This window comes from Alternaria viburni (genome assembly GCF_023758015.1).
Source record: "Alternaria viburni strain BMP 2772 chromosome Unknown scaffold_23, whole genome shotgun sequence".
Lineage (NCBI taxonomy): Eukaryota > Fungi > Ascomycota > Dothideomycetes > Pleosporales > Pleosporaceae > Alternaria > Alternaria viburni.
Window position 1 is genome coordinate 603,337 of NW_026055792.1, and position 13,707 is coordinate 617,043.

Below are 13,707 nucleotides of genomic sequence, written 5' to 3' on the forward strand. Positions count from 1 at the left end.
TATCGTAGTAACTGAGACGAGAGATGTCGCAGTAGCAAATTGATGAAGGATCAAGAATGCGTGCCGGTAGAGCTATGGAAACTGGCTGTTAACACACGAAAGGCGGACCAAGTCTAGGCTGCGTAGTAAGACAACGTACCTAGGTAGTGACGCGCGGTCCATTCACTCTTCGACGCCGAGACGCGACTCGTCATCAAGCCACGACCAGACTAAACGGTTGGGGAATATCACCATCACCCACTCTGAAACAAAAGTACCGAGCAAGCGTGTCTATCTACTCTTATCGCTCTGCCGTGCCCTTCTCCCAGCCTTACTCTACAATGACACTCCCACTCCACCGCGACCGTCCGTTCATCTGTGAGACAATGGAGGGTCAAGTCTCACTGCACAGCCTACTAGTTCAACCCAAACGCCCCTCGTATCTCCCGTTAGCTGGCAAATTTAGACAGCGTCAATAGTTTACTTCCGGAAGCGGACGCTATCTTCTCACCCGCACCTCCACGCCAGCCACCGCGAAACTCAATTCACCATCTCAATTACATTCAAGAGAACCACCACCTGTTAACTGCGCAGCACAGCACAATCTGGCTATCACGGCACCTGCACTGCTGTCGCAGCACCTTTGATCTTCGTCGTGCATCCCGCAAATGCTATCTATGGTACACCATGCAGACTAGTGGCTGAGGCGTCCCTTCAATCCAGCAACCAGCAGAAATCTAGCCGCGTAGCCGGACTCTTGCAGAATCTCTGACAAACATGGACAGCTTGCATTTTGCCGCTGTTCTTCGTGTGTCAAATCCCATCTTTAACAAAAGGCTTGGAAGATCGCGACATGGGTTATGCGCGGGGCGGTGGATACTATCATCGTCACCTAGGATACATCAAGCACTTCGATAGGCACGGCGCGGCTTTGCCGACGTTTCCAACGCGCCAAGATTCCCACTGTTAACTCGGGTGGGCTTGCATCACTTTGCTCCCCGTGAACATGACCCTTGCGCGCTAGCCATCATTTATTCGTTCATGAGTGCTATATGCTCATCATATCCATTACATATGCTTTATCCTTTTTCACGTCCCCCCACTAGCTGTGTGTAGGCATATTGACCGATGCCTTCGTCGCGACCGCATCTTCACTCCTCCAAAGACTTGTTACGGTCTTCTGTTGTGTGTAGAACTGGAGACCTGGCTTTCCGTAGAAAGTGTTTGCACCGCCGCCTGCGACCGACTTCTTGTTGCCAGTGAAGGAGAACATGGGGAGCTGCTGATATTAGCGATTATTCGTTACGTTTGGTTACAAAGAAAACTTACAGGTACGGGAATGGGTACGTTGATACCAACCTGACCGGCTTCAATCTCACGCTGGAACTTGCCCGCAGTGGCACCTGAGCGAGTGAAGATGGCGGTACCGTTACCATACTCGTTTGCGTTGATCATGTCGATAGCCTCGTCGATGGTCTCGACGTTTAGGCAGACAAGGACAGGGCCGAAGATCTCCTCGGTGTAGCACTTCATGTGTGGCTTGACGTTGGCGATGATGGTAGGACCGACCTGAACAGCCCAGTCAGTATGCGATCATTCTCACATATCAGCAAGACTTACCCAGTTGCCGTTGGCGTACTTGTCGGACGGAGGCTTCTGACCACGTCCGTCAAGGAGGATAGTCGCACCCTCTTCCTCGGCGCTCGCAATAAGGTCTTCAATCCTCTTCTTGGACTGAGGGCTGATGACGGGACCAAGATCGGCGCCCTCCTCAAAACCGCCGTTCATCGACAGTTCCTTTGCGCGCTCAGCGATCTCAGGAACCCATTCCTTGGTCTCGCCGATCATGACCAGAGTGCTCAAAGCCATGCATCGCTGACCAGCAGCGCCAAAGGCAGCACCGGCAATCGCGTTCAGAGCATGGTTCTTGTTGCAGTCGGGAAGGACAGCAGCGTGGTTCTTTGCGCCCAAGTTGGCCTGAACACGCTTGCCCTGGGCCGATGCGCGCGAATAGATGTATTCTCCAGCCTTGTTGCTACCGACGAAGCTTATCGCCTTGATGCGGGGCTCGTCGATGATGAAGTCAACTGTCTTGGCTGAACCGTGTACAATGTTGATTACACCAGCGGGGAATCCAGCCTTCTCCGCAAGCTCGGCAAGGATCATGCAAGCGCCGGGGTCGCGTTCCGAGGGCTTGATAACGACAGTGTTACCGGTAACAGCAGCGATGGGGATGGTCCAGAGGGGAATCATAGCGGGGAAGTCTGGGGTAGCACATTAGCACAAACCTCATTTACCGCCAGTCGTGCACTTACTGAAAGGGCAAATGGCAGCTACAACACCCAATGGTTCTCTGTAGCTGCGTGTCTCCATGTCCTTGGCGACCTCGAGGACTTCGCCAGTCATTTGTGTTGTGATACCGCATGCGGTTTCCGCAACCTGTAAGCCACGGAGCACATCACCACGCGCGTCTCCAAATGTCTTGCCCTGTTCCAGTGTGATGCTAGCAGCCAAACGGTCCCAGTTCTCGCGAATCAAGTGTGTGTATTTGAACAGAATCTGCTGCCTGTGAAGCAAGCTGGTCTCTTTCCATGGCTTGAAGGCCTTCTCAGCGCTGTCCACCGCGGCCTTGAGCTCCTCGTCTGTGCTCTGCGGCACGCGTGTAACCAGGTTGTTGGTCGCGGGGTCATGTAGATCTATCCATTGTGTTGCTTTCGATGCCACGAACTTGTTGTCGAGGAAGTTTGGTGTGTCCGCGGGCGATTGGATTGGCTCGTGGTCCATGGGGTACGACTGGGCCGCTGACGATGCGGGCTTCAGGTGCTGCGCCGTGGCATGCAGCCGCCGTGCGGCGACTTTACTTTGGCTGACTGGCGACGACATTCTCGTACAGAGAGGGGCCGCGCGCGCGACAGACGAGCGAGCACTCAATGTTGGGAGGCGTGAAAGCGCGCGACGAGAGAACATGATCGGGAGCAAGGTAAGCTCAACGCAACCTTGGAAGACACAATTGAAGTTGAACAAGTCTTCTGCAGGATCGGGAAATAGAAATTGCACCTAATCAAAGAAGAAACCACGTAGTAACCAACCGGCACTTGCGGCTATAGGGAAAGTGAATCCGGGTTGCCTTTCATAGCAGCAGCGTGTACAGCCGAACTCTCCCCGCAATTCCAGGTGCGCATCCGTCGATAACCAGCTCCCGAGGTCGGTGGTCTCTCTTCCGCGGCGTGTGCAGCGTTTATGTCATCAACCGCCCCACTTCCATATACACTGATACACATCTTGACATTTCATATGGCTGTCGAGTTGGAGAATGTATCTTTTATCTATATTCTTACATAGAAAATGTGGCCAAGGATCCTGGGAAGCCGCACCTTCTTCGTAGGAGTGCATACACTTTTGTCCCACACATTGTTCAGCACATTCAAGAAATGCTTCCCATAGTTAGGGTCGTAGAACATTCCAATGTCGACATCCAGAAGTGCGCGATGCATGAACTAGATTGGGTTCCTCTTGCAGCCGTTGCTGTTACTCAGTATCCCGTGGTAAAGTAGACTTTTGAGTAGCATGCTCAGCGGCGTATTGCTCTGTGCGTGCAGGCTCGAGATCATAGCTGATCTGGTACCTCTACGGATGTTGCTGTCGTGAACATCGTTGCTGCAGACTGCCTTTTGACCATGGAGCGACTCCTAGGTTCGTTCCAAAAGTAGACACGGTCCAATACAGAGGTGTAATTGTTAGCGACGACGGTGCCCAGACTGCGACCGTTTTTCCCCAATGACTCTGTGTTTGTTCCTTTTGGTGCGCTGATCGATATCGACAGTCTACAAAATATCAATACTAGTACGGCTCGTAAGGATGGATGCATCCCGCAAATGATTGCTCACGTCGAATACAACCGTCTCCACTTCGGGACTCTCTTCGTGATGGCGCTTCAACTCCATGGTCGGTCGACGGATACGGGAACACATCCGGGATGTCGATTTGGGGTTACATTTTGCGGGGCACATGTGCATAGTGGAGACGCAAAGTCAGTGTCGATTGGATAGATCTCTACTATAACGGCTGTCACCCCACCACTCCATTACCAGAACGTCAATAACGTCTGCGATTATGCCGCCCCTCAGCCCGCTCGATGAGCTTTATGCCGACAGGTTCCACGCTGTGACTCACCTGTGGCGCAAAGAGAAGTACGAGGAGGCATACGCTGCTTGTCGGAAGTAGAAGACGCGGAAGATGACGAGATTGACGAGACTGAAGACTACTATGTACTGGATGAGCCACAGGCAATCTTGTCTAGTGACGAAGAGGACCCCGACACCAGCAACTCAGAGATATCCGATGACAGTAATGGTGAGGATCTCGCCGATACAGGCGATGAAGAACAGGACGTTAGCGACAAGGGCAAGTCAAGCGTGCGAGAAGAGGAGACACGAGTAGAAGGCGAGTAACATCACACATCCAAACAAGTCATAGGCTTATCGATGAAATCTGAACATATGTTTCTACACTCCCTATTTCCCAGCCTGTGTCCCGGGGCGCAGCAAATCCCATTTTCAGGAACAAAGCCTCAATACATAATCATAGCGCCGAGAACCTCGAAATGATGTGTAACTGCAAATCAGGAATCCAATCGGGGAGGGGCGAAGAAATACCCTCTGAACCACACTTTTTGGTAGTCTGTTCCTCGTACTCTGTATCTCCCAACAGGGTACTACTCCTTTCACTTAATAGTCAATACTGCCTATGAAGCGTTTGAGCGAGTGGTGCGCTTGTTGATCTCAGCCTGGGCCTTCTCAGATCCAGTAGCGACGGCCTCGGCGGCCTTGTCCTTGGCGTCAACAGCGGACTTCTTGGCCTTGTTTGCCTGGGCCTTGACCTGCTCCTTAGAAGGAGCGGCACCGGAGCCGAGAAGAACGGAGGCAAGGATAGCGAAGATGGTGACAGCGATAACACCAATACCACCAGCGACCTCAGGGACGAACTTGGCAGCCTCAACGGGGTCGCGCTTGGCGATCTCGAGGAAGAGGGCCACCTTCTCCTTGACGTAAAGGACTGGGTCATCCTTGAAGACGAGGTCAGAGGGCGACTTGGGTGTGTCCTTGGGCTTGGGCTTGTTGGCCTCCTCGTCAGCCTTCTCAGCGGGGTGCTTGAGATCGAAGGTCTCGGCCTTGAGCTTCTCAGCGTCGTCGATGGAGTGGCCAATGTAGATGTTGTCGAAGAGAATGTCCTTCTGCATGGTCCAGATTTCGAAACCAATCTACGGCATGTTAGCAAAGAGTCTGTGCAATCAAGATGGAGTCAACTTACAGCACCGATGGGCTCAAAGTTGGCAGGGGTCTTGTCCTCAAAGTAGTCAGGGTTGGCGATCTTCTTGGGGGCCCAGACGCCCTTGTAAGCCGGGTTGTCGATGAAGGGAGCGGTCCACTTGCCCTTGTAGGCAGGGTTCTTCTTCATAGGAGGCTCCCACTTGCCGCAGCCAGAGACCTCGTCACACTTGGGGTTGGGAACGGTGGGAGGAACCCAGTCACCGTCCTCCTCGTCATCCCAGTCTTCGGGCTTCTCAGCCTCGGGGTCGGGGATGGTGGTGGGCTCATCCTCAAGCCAGTCTTCAGGCTTGGTGGCCTCCTCGTCGACAATCTCGAACGGCGCATCCTCGTCCCAGTCCTCGGGCTTGGTAGCCTCGGGGTCAGCGATACGGGCCTCGTCAACCCAGTCTTCAGGCTTTGTGTCGTTGGGGTCGTCAATCTCCTCAGCGGGGTTGACAGAGGGGGTGAAGTCCTCCAGGAGGGTTCCGTTGCGAACGGACTCGCCGTCGATCTTCATCTCGAAGCTCTGGTCGGGCTTGACGATGAGGGTGTAGAGGCTGGTGGTCTTGACGATACGAGCCATGGGAGGGTTCTTGAGGTGCTTCTCCTCGTACTCGCCGGTCTTGGGGTTCTTGTGGCGGAAGATGAAGTGGACCTAGAAATGTCAGCGTAGTTGGCTATATTGAGAGAAGTGTCGTACCTTGTTGGTAGCACCGCACTTGTCGGGTCCGAACATGATGATGTAGGGAGAAGCGTTGGAGAACTCCTCAGCGTGGAGGGCTGCGTTGTCCTGAAGGAGCTTCATGTACGCACCACCGCACTCGAGGCCATCTGTCCGTTGTTAGAATAACATGATATTCCAAATTTGGCAGGAAAACCTACCCTGAAGCTTGACTTCGTACTGAACAACAAGGGTGTCATCCTTGTTGTCAATGGCCTTGGGGAACTTGGCGGAGATGGCATGGTGAGCCGCCTTGTCCTTGATGACCAGTCCCTTGTCACCCTCCATACCCTTCAGTACGGAAGGCTCCTCAACGGACCAAGTGCCAACGTATGCCCATTCCTCGTCATCGGCCTTGACGTCCTTCTTCGCGTGTGAGGGGTTCCATCGGGACTCCCAGTCGTCGGTGAACTGCTCGAGGAAAGGTGCCTTGAGTTTTGTGGGCTACACGAGTGTTAGAGAGAGCCTCGGCTACGTGACTGATTCAGAGACGTACAGTAAAGGTTGGCTTTGCGACCGTGGTCGAGGAAGAAGACGCTGACTCGGAAGAGCTGGCGTCGTCTGCGCGCACAACGGCGGCAGCGAGCGCAACGGTGGCGCCAATTGCAAAACGCATTGTGCTTGCCTTGGTTGAGGGTTGAAGTGGAGGAGAAGAGTTCACGGATTCAACGTTGGGGCAAGGTGACAGTTAAATGCCCAGTACACAGAAAGGCCACCTTAGTGAAATGTGGCAGGAAGCGGGCCCTTGGAGCTCCCCACTAGCGCCGCACCCATGCACGGTTATGCTCCAGGGTTATGGATGCTTCTCGAATGGCTTTCACGCCAGCTGGCCAGATCTGATACACTTTCACTCGAGCAGTTGATTACATGTAATTACTGTGAAGTGATCAAGTAGTGCTATTAACCCATGCACCTGTCTAGGTGCTTGCTCACGATCGCTCTTTCCAGGATTCTGTGTCCGCGGCGCTAGTGCAGACCTCGGGAAGAACAAACGTGTTCTCCACACGTCAACCCCGAATCCAAAGGTCCCAAGATAAGGAATACAGTTCAGGCTGCTTTTCGAATCGTAAGGAGATACTTCAAACAGGCCACGTTGTGCACAACAAACTCGCATCCATCACGCTCATGCGCTGTACGACCAACACAACACACTGCATCACCCAGTAGTACTGTCATTGAACGTATGTGGTATCGATTGTAGGTGAGCTATAACCATAGTCACACCAATGCATGCAGCCAACGGCGCTTCAGTGTAGGTATTCCCAAAACTCCGCCGCCTAGCCAGGTCGTAAGATGTGGTCTGCGTATGTATGCTACCTGTTCCCAAGTCCATCCCGCAAGTAGTACAAAGCCGCGAACGCCATACGCTAAAGTCAAAGTTCTAATTACTCCATGCCGCATTCCATATGACATGGCCTATGTCGCGTGCAGTATTTACGGTGTCAACAACTCTGCCGATGAGAGTGGGTGGTAAAGGCTCTTCTTCGTCGCCTTCAAATGGCATGAACATGCCGGATGGTGTTCTTCGTAGTGCGCCGCTTTCCAGTGAGGCTGACGACCCACTCCGGCGCAATGAGTACGGATCCGAAGCAGTGGGAGTGCCGGCCCTTTTTGAGCCGTAAGCGCTAGAGGGCTTGAGGAACTCCTCACTCTCTTCGTCGTCTTCTTCCAGCAGGAAATTTCGTGATGGATTTGACGGCTTCAGGGTCTCGGAGGACGGCGACGGAGAGAGCCCGCTGCGCGACTTCCACATGGCGAGGGAGTGATGTTGCTGCGTCTCGGGAACGTCGGGAGAGTCTGTCCGGTACTTGAGCGTCGTCGATGGAAGCTTAGCAATGGTCTTGTTGTCCGTGCTGATGCTGACGGACGAGGCAGTCCGTGAAAGAGGCTTCTTCCGGCGCGACCGCTTCATCATGACGACGCCCTCGTCCGACGAGGAATCCGCTTCCTGGTACTTGGCCCAGGGGTTGTGGTTGCAGTCATCCTCCTCATCGTCGGCGTCTTTGCACTCGACGGCGATACATTGCTCGACCTTGTCGTCGAAGCGGATGTGCCGCTTCTCCCCGTGATCGGGAGTGTGCAGTCCGGAGGTGGACTTTGAGGAGAAGTAGTCCGTGCCTTCCCAAAGCAGGCCTCGGGACAATGTCGAAGATGTGGGGAAGTCGGGGGTTACACGGCCGATGATTGGTCGGGGCCGTCGCAACTCCAGCGTCACACCGGTTGTTTGCTGGGCCTGCACCGACTCGGCCGCTTGTTGCAGCAGTGACGACGACGACAGCGACTTTTGCAGCATGGCCTCGGACATGCTGCGCTTCTTGAGGATTGGCTTCTTGACGCCATTGACGAACGAGTTCGTCTTGGACAGGCGGCTGGCTGGCTCCGAATTCTGCTGCGAGCAGAAGCGATTTGAGGCAGGCTGCATGGGCCCGTACAGCCAGGTCACGTCAACGTCTTTGAGCCTGGTGATTCGTTAGCAGTGCCCAAGAGTTAAAAATCTGCAAGATGGTGCACGGATGGGGGTGATCGACACCCCTGCCGTGGCTGCAGATCGAAATATTCGGGACTCACCAATTCAATGTCTCGGGCGAGATGGTCTTGAGCTTAAACTGGGCCTTGGCCCACGTTCGCCACGAGGCATTTTCGAGCCTGGAGCGCTCGCCGTAGACGCTGCGGTGCTCGACGATGTGCCGCCACGACGACCAGATGTCCTCCTCGCGCCACTCGTACGAGAGGTAGTCGACGTGGTGTGAGGGCTCCTTGCGCACGGCCGTGTCGTCTTCGGACATGGGCATCGGGTCGGGCGTGGTCATGGGAGTATCGGAGGAGAAGCCTTCGGTCGGCGACGGTGAAGGCAGCGAGCCCGGGCGCATGGCGGAGGATGCAGGCTTCAACGAGGCCATGTCGATGGGCGTGACGCCGTGACTGATGCCCTTGCCCTTTGCAACACCCTTTCCCTTTCTGTACTGCCGCGCCGAGGTGTAATTGGGAAACGCCAGGCCATCGTCTTCGCTGCTCGACTCGTCTGACTTGGGATCGAGCGAGACGCTGCTGGAGGGCGTCGAGTGCATGGACGAGGTGCGCGAGGAGCCGCTCAGCGACGGCGAGCGCAGGTCGGGCAGCGAGTACTGGTTCTTGCGGATGGGCGTGTAGGTGTCGTAGGCGAGGGACGCGGACGAGGGCGAGCGCTGGAAGGGCGGGTTGTCTCGCGGGAGCGACAGCATGGCCGTCATACCGGGCGGGTGCGGGTCAATGCCTCAATATCTATCACAGCGTGGGCCCGGCGGCGGCGAGGGAAAATCTCAGATTGTTCGGCGTAGACATGCGGTCGTGACTTGGTATGTATGGGCGTGCGGGGACGGAGGTGCAGTGGAGCGTGGCCAGGAATCGGGCTGACGACGCAACGGCGGATGTAAAGGCAGCTGTTGAGCAGTGGGAGGTGCGGAGATTGTCGAGACAGAACCACGAAGCGGAGTAGCGGCACTGGCCTAGCCACGAACTCTGGAAACCTGAAGAGGCGCCCCTGCACCCTCACACCAGGGCTACTCTGGGGTCCCGTCCAGCCTTTCACGTCACCCCTCGCCTTCAAGCCACAAAGGACCGACCGCTCTGCCGCTGCGCATCCGTTTGCCCTCCAAGCACGCTTCGCTGCACCTACGGGGTAGCTGCAGAAGGCCTTTCGGTGATCAGCCTGCAGATGCCCAACAGAAGCATGTGTAGTCTAGACCGTCGCTAGCACCCTCGCGTGGAGGCGCCTTTCACATCCTGTCGCGACACCGTGCCGGGGGCTGCCTCATTTCCGAGATGCGCCGGCCATTGCTGCACCTCAGCAACGCCGAAAGTGAACTGCGGAGAACCTTGAGAACCTTAAGAGCCAGCTGCGCATGTGTGCTCACGCTCGTTTCCCCCGGCTCCAACGACGTTGACGGCGAACGCCAAAGCCATGCACTGCGATGCACCCCCCACTCAGATGCAGGTTAACTTAGCCTTCACTTAGCCTCTCAACACGATGCCTCTGCTCCATCACTTCACCGATGCTCAGCATACAGCAGTATGACGAAAACCATCCATGCTTCTCGTCCAAACACCTGCTCCTCCACATGCGCTTCCTCTCTCGGCGCCTGGGGATTTTGTGGAGAATGACGCGCTGCTCATCGATCGAACTTCAACACTTCAATCTTGCCTGGATCTCTTCTTGGTGTACCTCCAGACCGCTTAGAAAGCACGACGAGCCAAAAGCACTTAAATCTTGGTCAAGACACACATCTCGCGTGGATCAAGGGTTTTCGCCAATACTAAAGCGCGATTTAAACTGCTCGCCTTGCCAGATGCCATAGTTTATAACAAAATAAAGGGCTGCAGACGACTTTAGTACGTTTCGTATCAGGACCAAACTCCTTCGCAAGCTCCGTGCTGCGTGCAACCATGAAATGGTCCTCTGCTAGCCCTCGCCTTGCTGATCATAGCTCACCCTAGAGCGCGCGAAGAAGCGAAGAACAAACTACTCACGGGTATTACAGTGGGGATGAGTCGGGGTCAAAAGGAATCATCTGGTTAGGGCCTTGGTGTGAACATCAGCAACACAACATGTTAAAGTACAGTCGTACTCCTGCCATCCTTTCTCTCCACGGCATTTGCAATCATGTCTTTGCCCCCGGCTGTTCAGTGGCACTGCGTCCATGCCGCTGCTCCAGCCGTATGGCAGTCCACCACACATCGATAATGGAAATACCATCTGTAGCAACCCGAAGATAAGCCATGCGTTCCCCAACGGCGTGGCAGACTTGGTCAGTCTGTGCAACGTCGCACAACAGTAGCCTCGCCATGGACGGTTCATCAGTTTGCAGGGCCAAGCAGCGCCTCTCCGACGACCACGAACGTCAAAGGGGCTTTATCAGTCGCACATCGTCTCGCACAGCAATCTCGCGAGCATTTATGCTATCTGCGAACTGCAGCAGCCCCTGGGATTTATTTCCGGTAAAATGCAGAGCGGGAATGATCCAGCTCGTGCGATCGATCTCAGCGCCGTATGTAGCGCCATGACGCATGTCGCGTCGGTGTTCGAGAGCCCCGAGAGGCGCGAAAGCGACCCAGTTTGTGTCATCGCCTGTCGCAAACGTTTTGCACTCAGTTTTGCACTCAGCCTTGTGTGCGCCTTTATAACATGTCACCGCCGCGTCACACGTAAACTTTATAATAGTCATTCCTTAGCATTTATAATATGAGCGCAACACACGATGCGCCAGCCCCAGCTGGGGACTCACACCTCGACTCGAACGCGCCGAACGGACGTCACGATATTACGACTTCTTCTTCGACCGATGTCAGTCTCACCGAGAGAGACGGAACAACACAACATGGAGAGAAGGCTGTAGAAGAGGGCGCTACTGGAGCGAATGGCGCCGCTGTTGCACCGGGCGCACCTGGCGCGCAAGATGAATTCCCTCAGAGAACGAAACTACAGATCTTCTTGATCATGCTCTCTCTGGCTGTGGCGGTTCTACTCGTTGCTCTGGATATTACCATCGTCACGACCGCCCTGCCCACGATTTCGGCAGAGTTCAACAGCGCTTCGGGATATACATGGATAGGCTCGGCGTACCTCATCGCACAGTCAGCGGCTACACCAATCTGGGGCAAGATCTCTGATATCTTTGGAAGAAAGCCCATTTTGCTGCTCACGAACGCCATCTTCTTCGTCGGCTCTCTTCTCGCCGGCGTGGCTGTCAACATGGACATGTTGATCGCTGCAAGGGTGATACAGGGTATTGGCGGTGGAGGTCTCATCACACTGGTCAACATTACCATATCCGACCTCTTCTCTGTGCGGGACCGAGGTGCATACTTTGGTATCATCGGTGGTGTATGGGCCTTGGCGAGTTCCCTAGGACCTGTCGTTGGAGGTCTCTTCACACAAAAGGTCTCGTGGAGATGGTGCTTCTACATCAATCTACCTTTCGACGGTGTTGCGTTCCTCATCCTCCTGTTCTTCCTCGATGTCAAGACACCAAAGACACCGCTCCGTGAAGGCCTCAAAGCTGTTGATTGGCTGGGTTCGCTCGCCATGGTCGGTGGAGTCATTATGCTGCTCCTCGGCCTGGAATTCGGAGGCATCTCACATCCTTGGGATTCTGCCACAGTGCTGTGTCTCATCATCTTCGGAGCCGTAGTCATTGGCATCTTCTTCGCTATTGAGTGGCGGGTAGCACCGTATCCTCTCATGCCCCTCGATCTCTTCTCGAAGCGATCGAACTTGGCTGCATTGGCTACCTGCTTCTTCCACTCTTTCGTCTTCATCAGCGGCAACTACTTCCTCCCACTTTACTTCCAGGCTGTGCTTGGCGCGACACCTATTCTTTCGGGAGTGTATCTATTGCCTACTGCAGTCTCACTCTCATTCCTCTCAGCTTTTACTGGTATCTTCATCAAGAAAACTGGGCAGTATCTACCGATGATCTGGTTTGGCATGATTATGATGACACTGGGCTTTGGACTTTTCATCGACTTTGACGTCAATAGCTCTTGGGCCAAGATCATCGTCTATCAGATCATTGCTGGAATTGGTGTTGGTCCAAACTTTCAATCACCGCTCATTGCACTCCAGAGTCTCGTACCGGTAAGTTCCATCAAAAGTTTCTTTTTCTGCGCCCTACACATGTGATCATTACACATGACACTAGAGGCGGGGTTGCGGTAGAGCAACCATAGTTGCCATTCGTTAGTCTACCGATGCTGACATGCCCCCAGAAACGCGACATTGCTACTGCGACTGCAACATTCGGCTTTACTCGGAACCTTGGTAGCGCCATCTCGGTCGTTGTAGGTGGGGTCATCTTCAACAACGAGATGAAGTCGAAGCAGTCTCAACTGGCCACTTCGCTCGGTCCCGAAACTGCTTCGAGGTTCGGTGGAGGTTCCGCCGGCGCCAACGTCGGGCTTATTCAGTCCCTCCCCGATGAGCAAAAGTTTGTTGCGCGAAAGGCATTCGCAGACTCGCTGAGCACCATGTGGATACTCTACGTCGCATTTGCTGTTGTGGGTCTCGCAGTCAGCCTCTTGATCACGCGTAACAAGCTCGACAAACAGCACGAGGAGACCAAGACTGGAATTGAAGTAGAAAAGGCAAAGAGGCTCGAGAGGGAAGCCGAGCGCGCAGAGAGGCGGAAGAAGAGGGCCAGTAAGGGGTCATTACCGCTCGACCCTGAGGCACAGGCAAGCAATCCTGATGTCGCGAAAGAGAAGGAGACGGTGGCATGATGAATTTCCGCGATTTCATGTAGCATCAAGCATAGCGTAGGTGTTCGTATCAAAACCCTTCATGTAGTTTGTCTAAGATACCCTCACTGTATGTAAAATTGTAATATAACAGCCGTGTAGGCACACAGAAGTGTCAATGCGTTCCAGTCATAGTGTGCTCTTACTCGCACTTCCGTTTGCTCACAGGGTCTGACCCTCAGCTGAGTCTTTGTCAATACGAAATTAGACATGTCCGCGGTGAAGTAGACAAAGCACCACTGGTACACGTTTCATAACAGCGTGTTCAGCGAGCAATCACCACTCACTACACCAACATCTTAAACAAAGCTCCATGTTCCCAGACAGAGTTTGTTGTCAACGTCAACGCAATGTGCTACTATCGACTTTACATCTTTGTCGGCTGCGGCCACTCAACTTTTTCAGAGACGCCGGTTAGGCACTGTA

General features: G+C 54.2%; 4 protein-coding genes across 4 annotated transcripts; 1 reads left to right on the forward strand and 3 right to left on the reverse strand.

Annotated features, from left to right (window-relative positions):
• Positions 1 to 1,081: 1,081 nt before the first annotated feature.
• On the reverse strand, positions 1,082 to 2,862 carry J4E79_009216 (uncharacterized protein; the record flags this gene model as incomplete). Its single annotated transcript, XM_049358067.1, has 4 exons — positions 1,082 to 1,258; positions 1,309 to 1,548; positions 1,600 to 2,243; positions 2,295 to 2,862. 4 exons carry the CDS (start codon positions 2,860 to 2,862, stop codon positions 1,082 to 1,084), a joined length of 1,629 nt encoding a protein of 542 aa, XP_049207666.1.
• Positions 2,863 to 4,723: 1,861 nt separating this feature from the next.
• Positions 4,724 to 6,625, reverse strand: J4E79_009217 (uncharacterized protein; the record flags this gene model as incomplete). The annotated part of the gene is made up of 5 exons (XM_049358068.1): positions 4,724 to 5,239; positions 5,290 to 5,943; positions 5,989 to 6,119; positions 6,171 to 6,453; positions 6,506 to 6,625. 5 exons carry the CDS (start codon positions 6,623 to 6,625, stop codon positions 4,724 to 4,726), a joined length of 1,704 nt encoding a protein of 567 aa, XP_049207667.1.
• A 765-nt stretch (positions 6,626 to 7,390) lies between these two features.
• On the reverse strand, positions 7,391 to 9,239 carry J4E79_009218 (uncharacterized protein; the record flags this gene model as incomplete). The annotated part of the gene is made up of 2 exons (XM_049358069.1): positions 7,391 to 8,468; positions 8,578 to 9,239. 2 exons carry the CDS (start codon positions 9,237 to 9,239, stop codon positions 7,391 to 7,393), a joined length of 1,740 nt encoding a protein of 579 aa, XP_049207668.1.
• Positions 9,240 to 11,227: 1,988 nt separating this feature from the next.
• Positions 11,228 to 13,263, forward strand: J4E79_009219 (uncharacterized protein; the record flags this gene model as incomplete). Its single annotated transcript, XM_049358070.1, has 2 exons — positions 11,228 to 12,622; positions 12,754 to 13,263. 2 exons carry the CDS (start codon positions 11,228 to 11,230, stop codon positions 13,261 to 13,263), a joined length of 1,905 nt encoding a protein of 634 aa, XP_049207669.1.
• Positions 13,264 to 13,707: the final 444 nt, after the last annotated feature.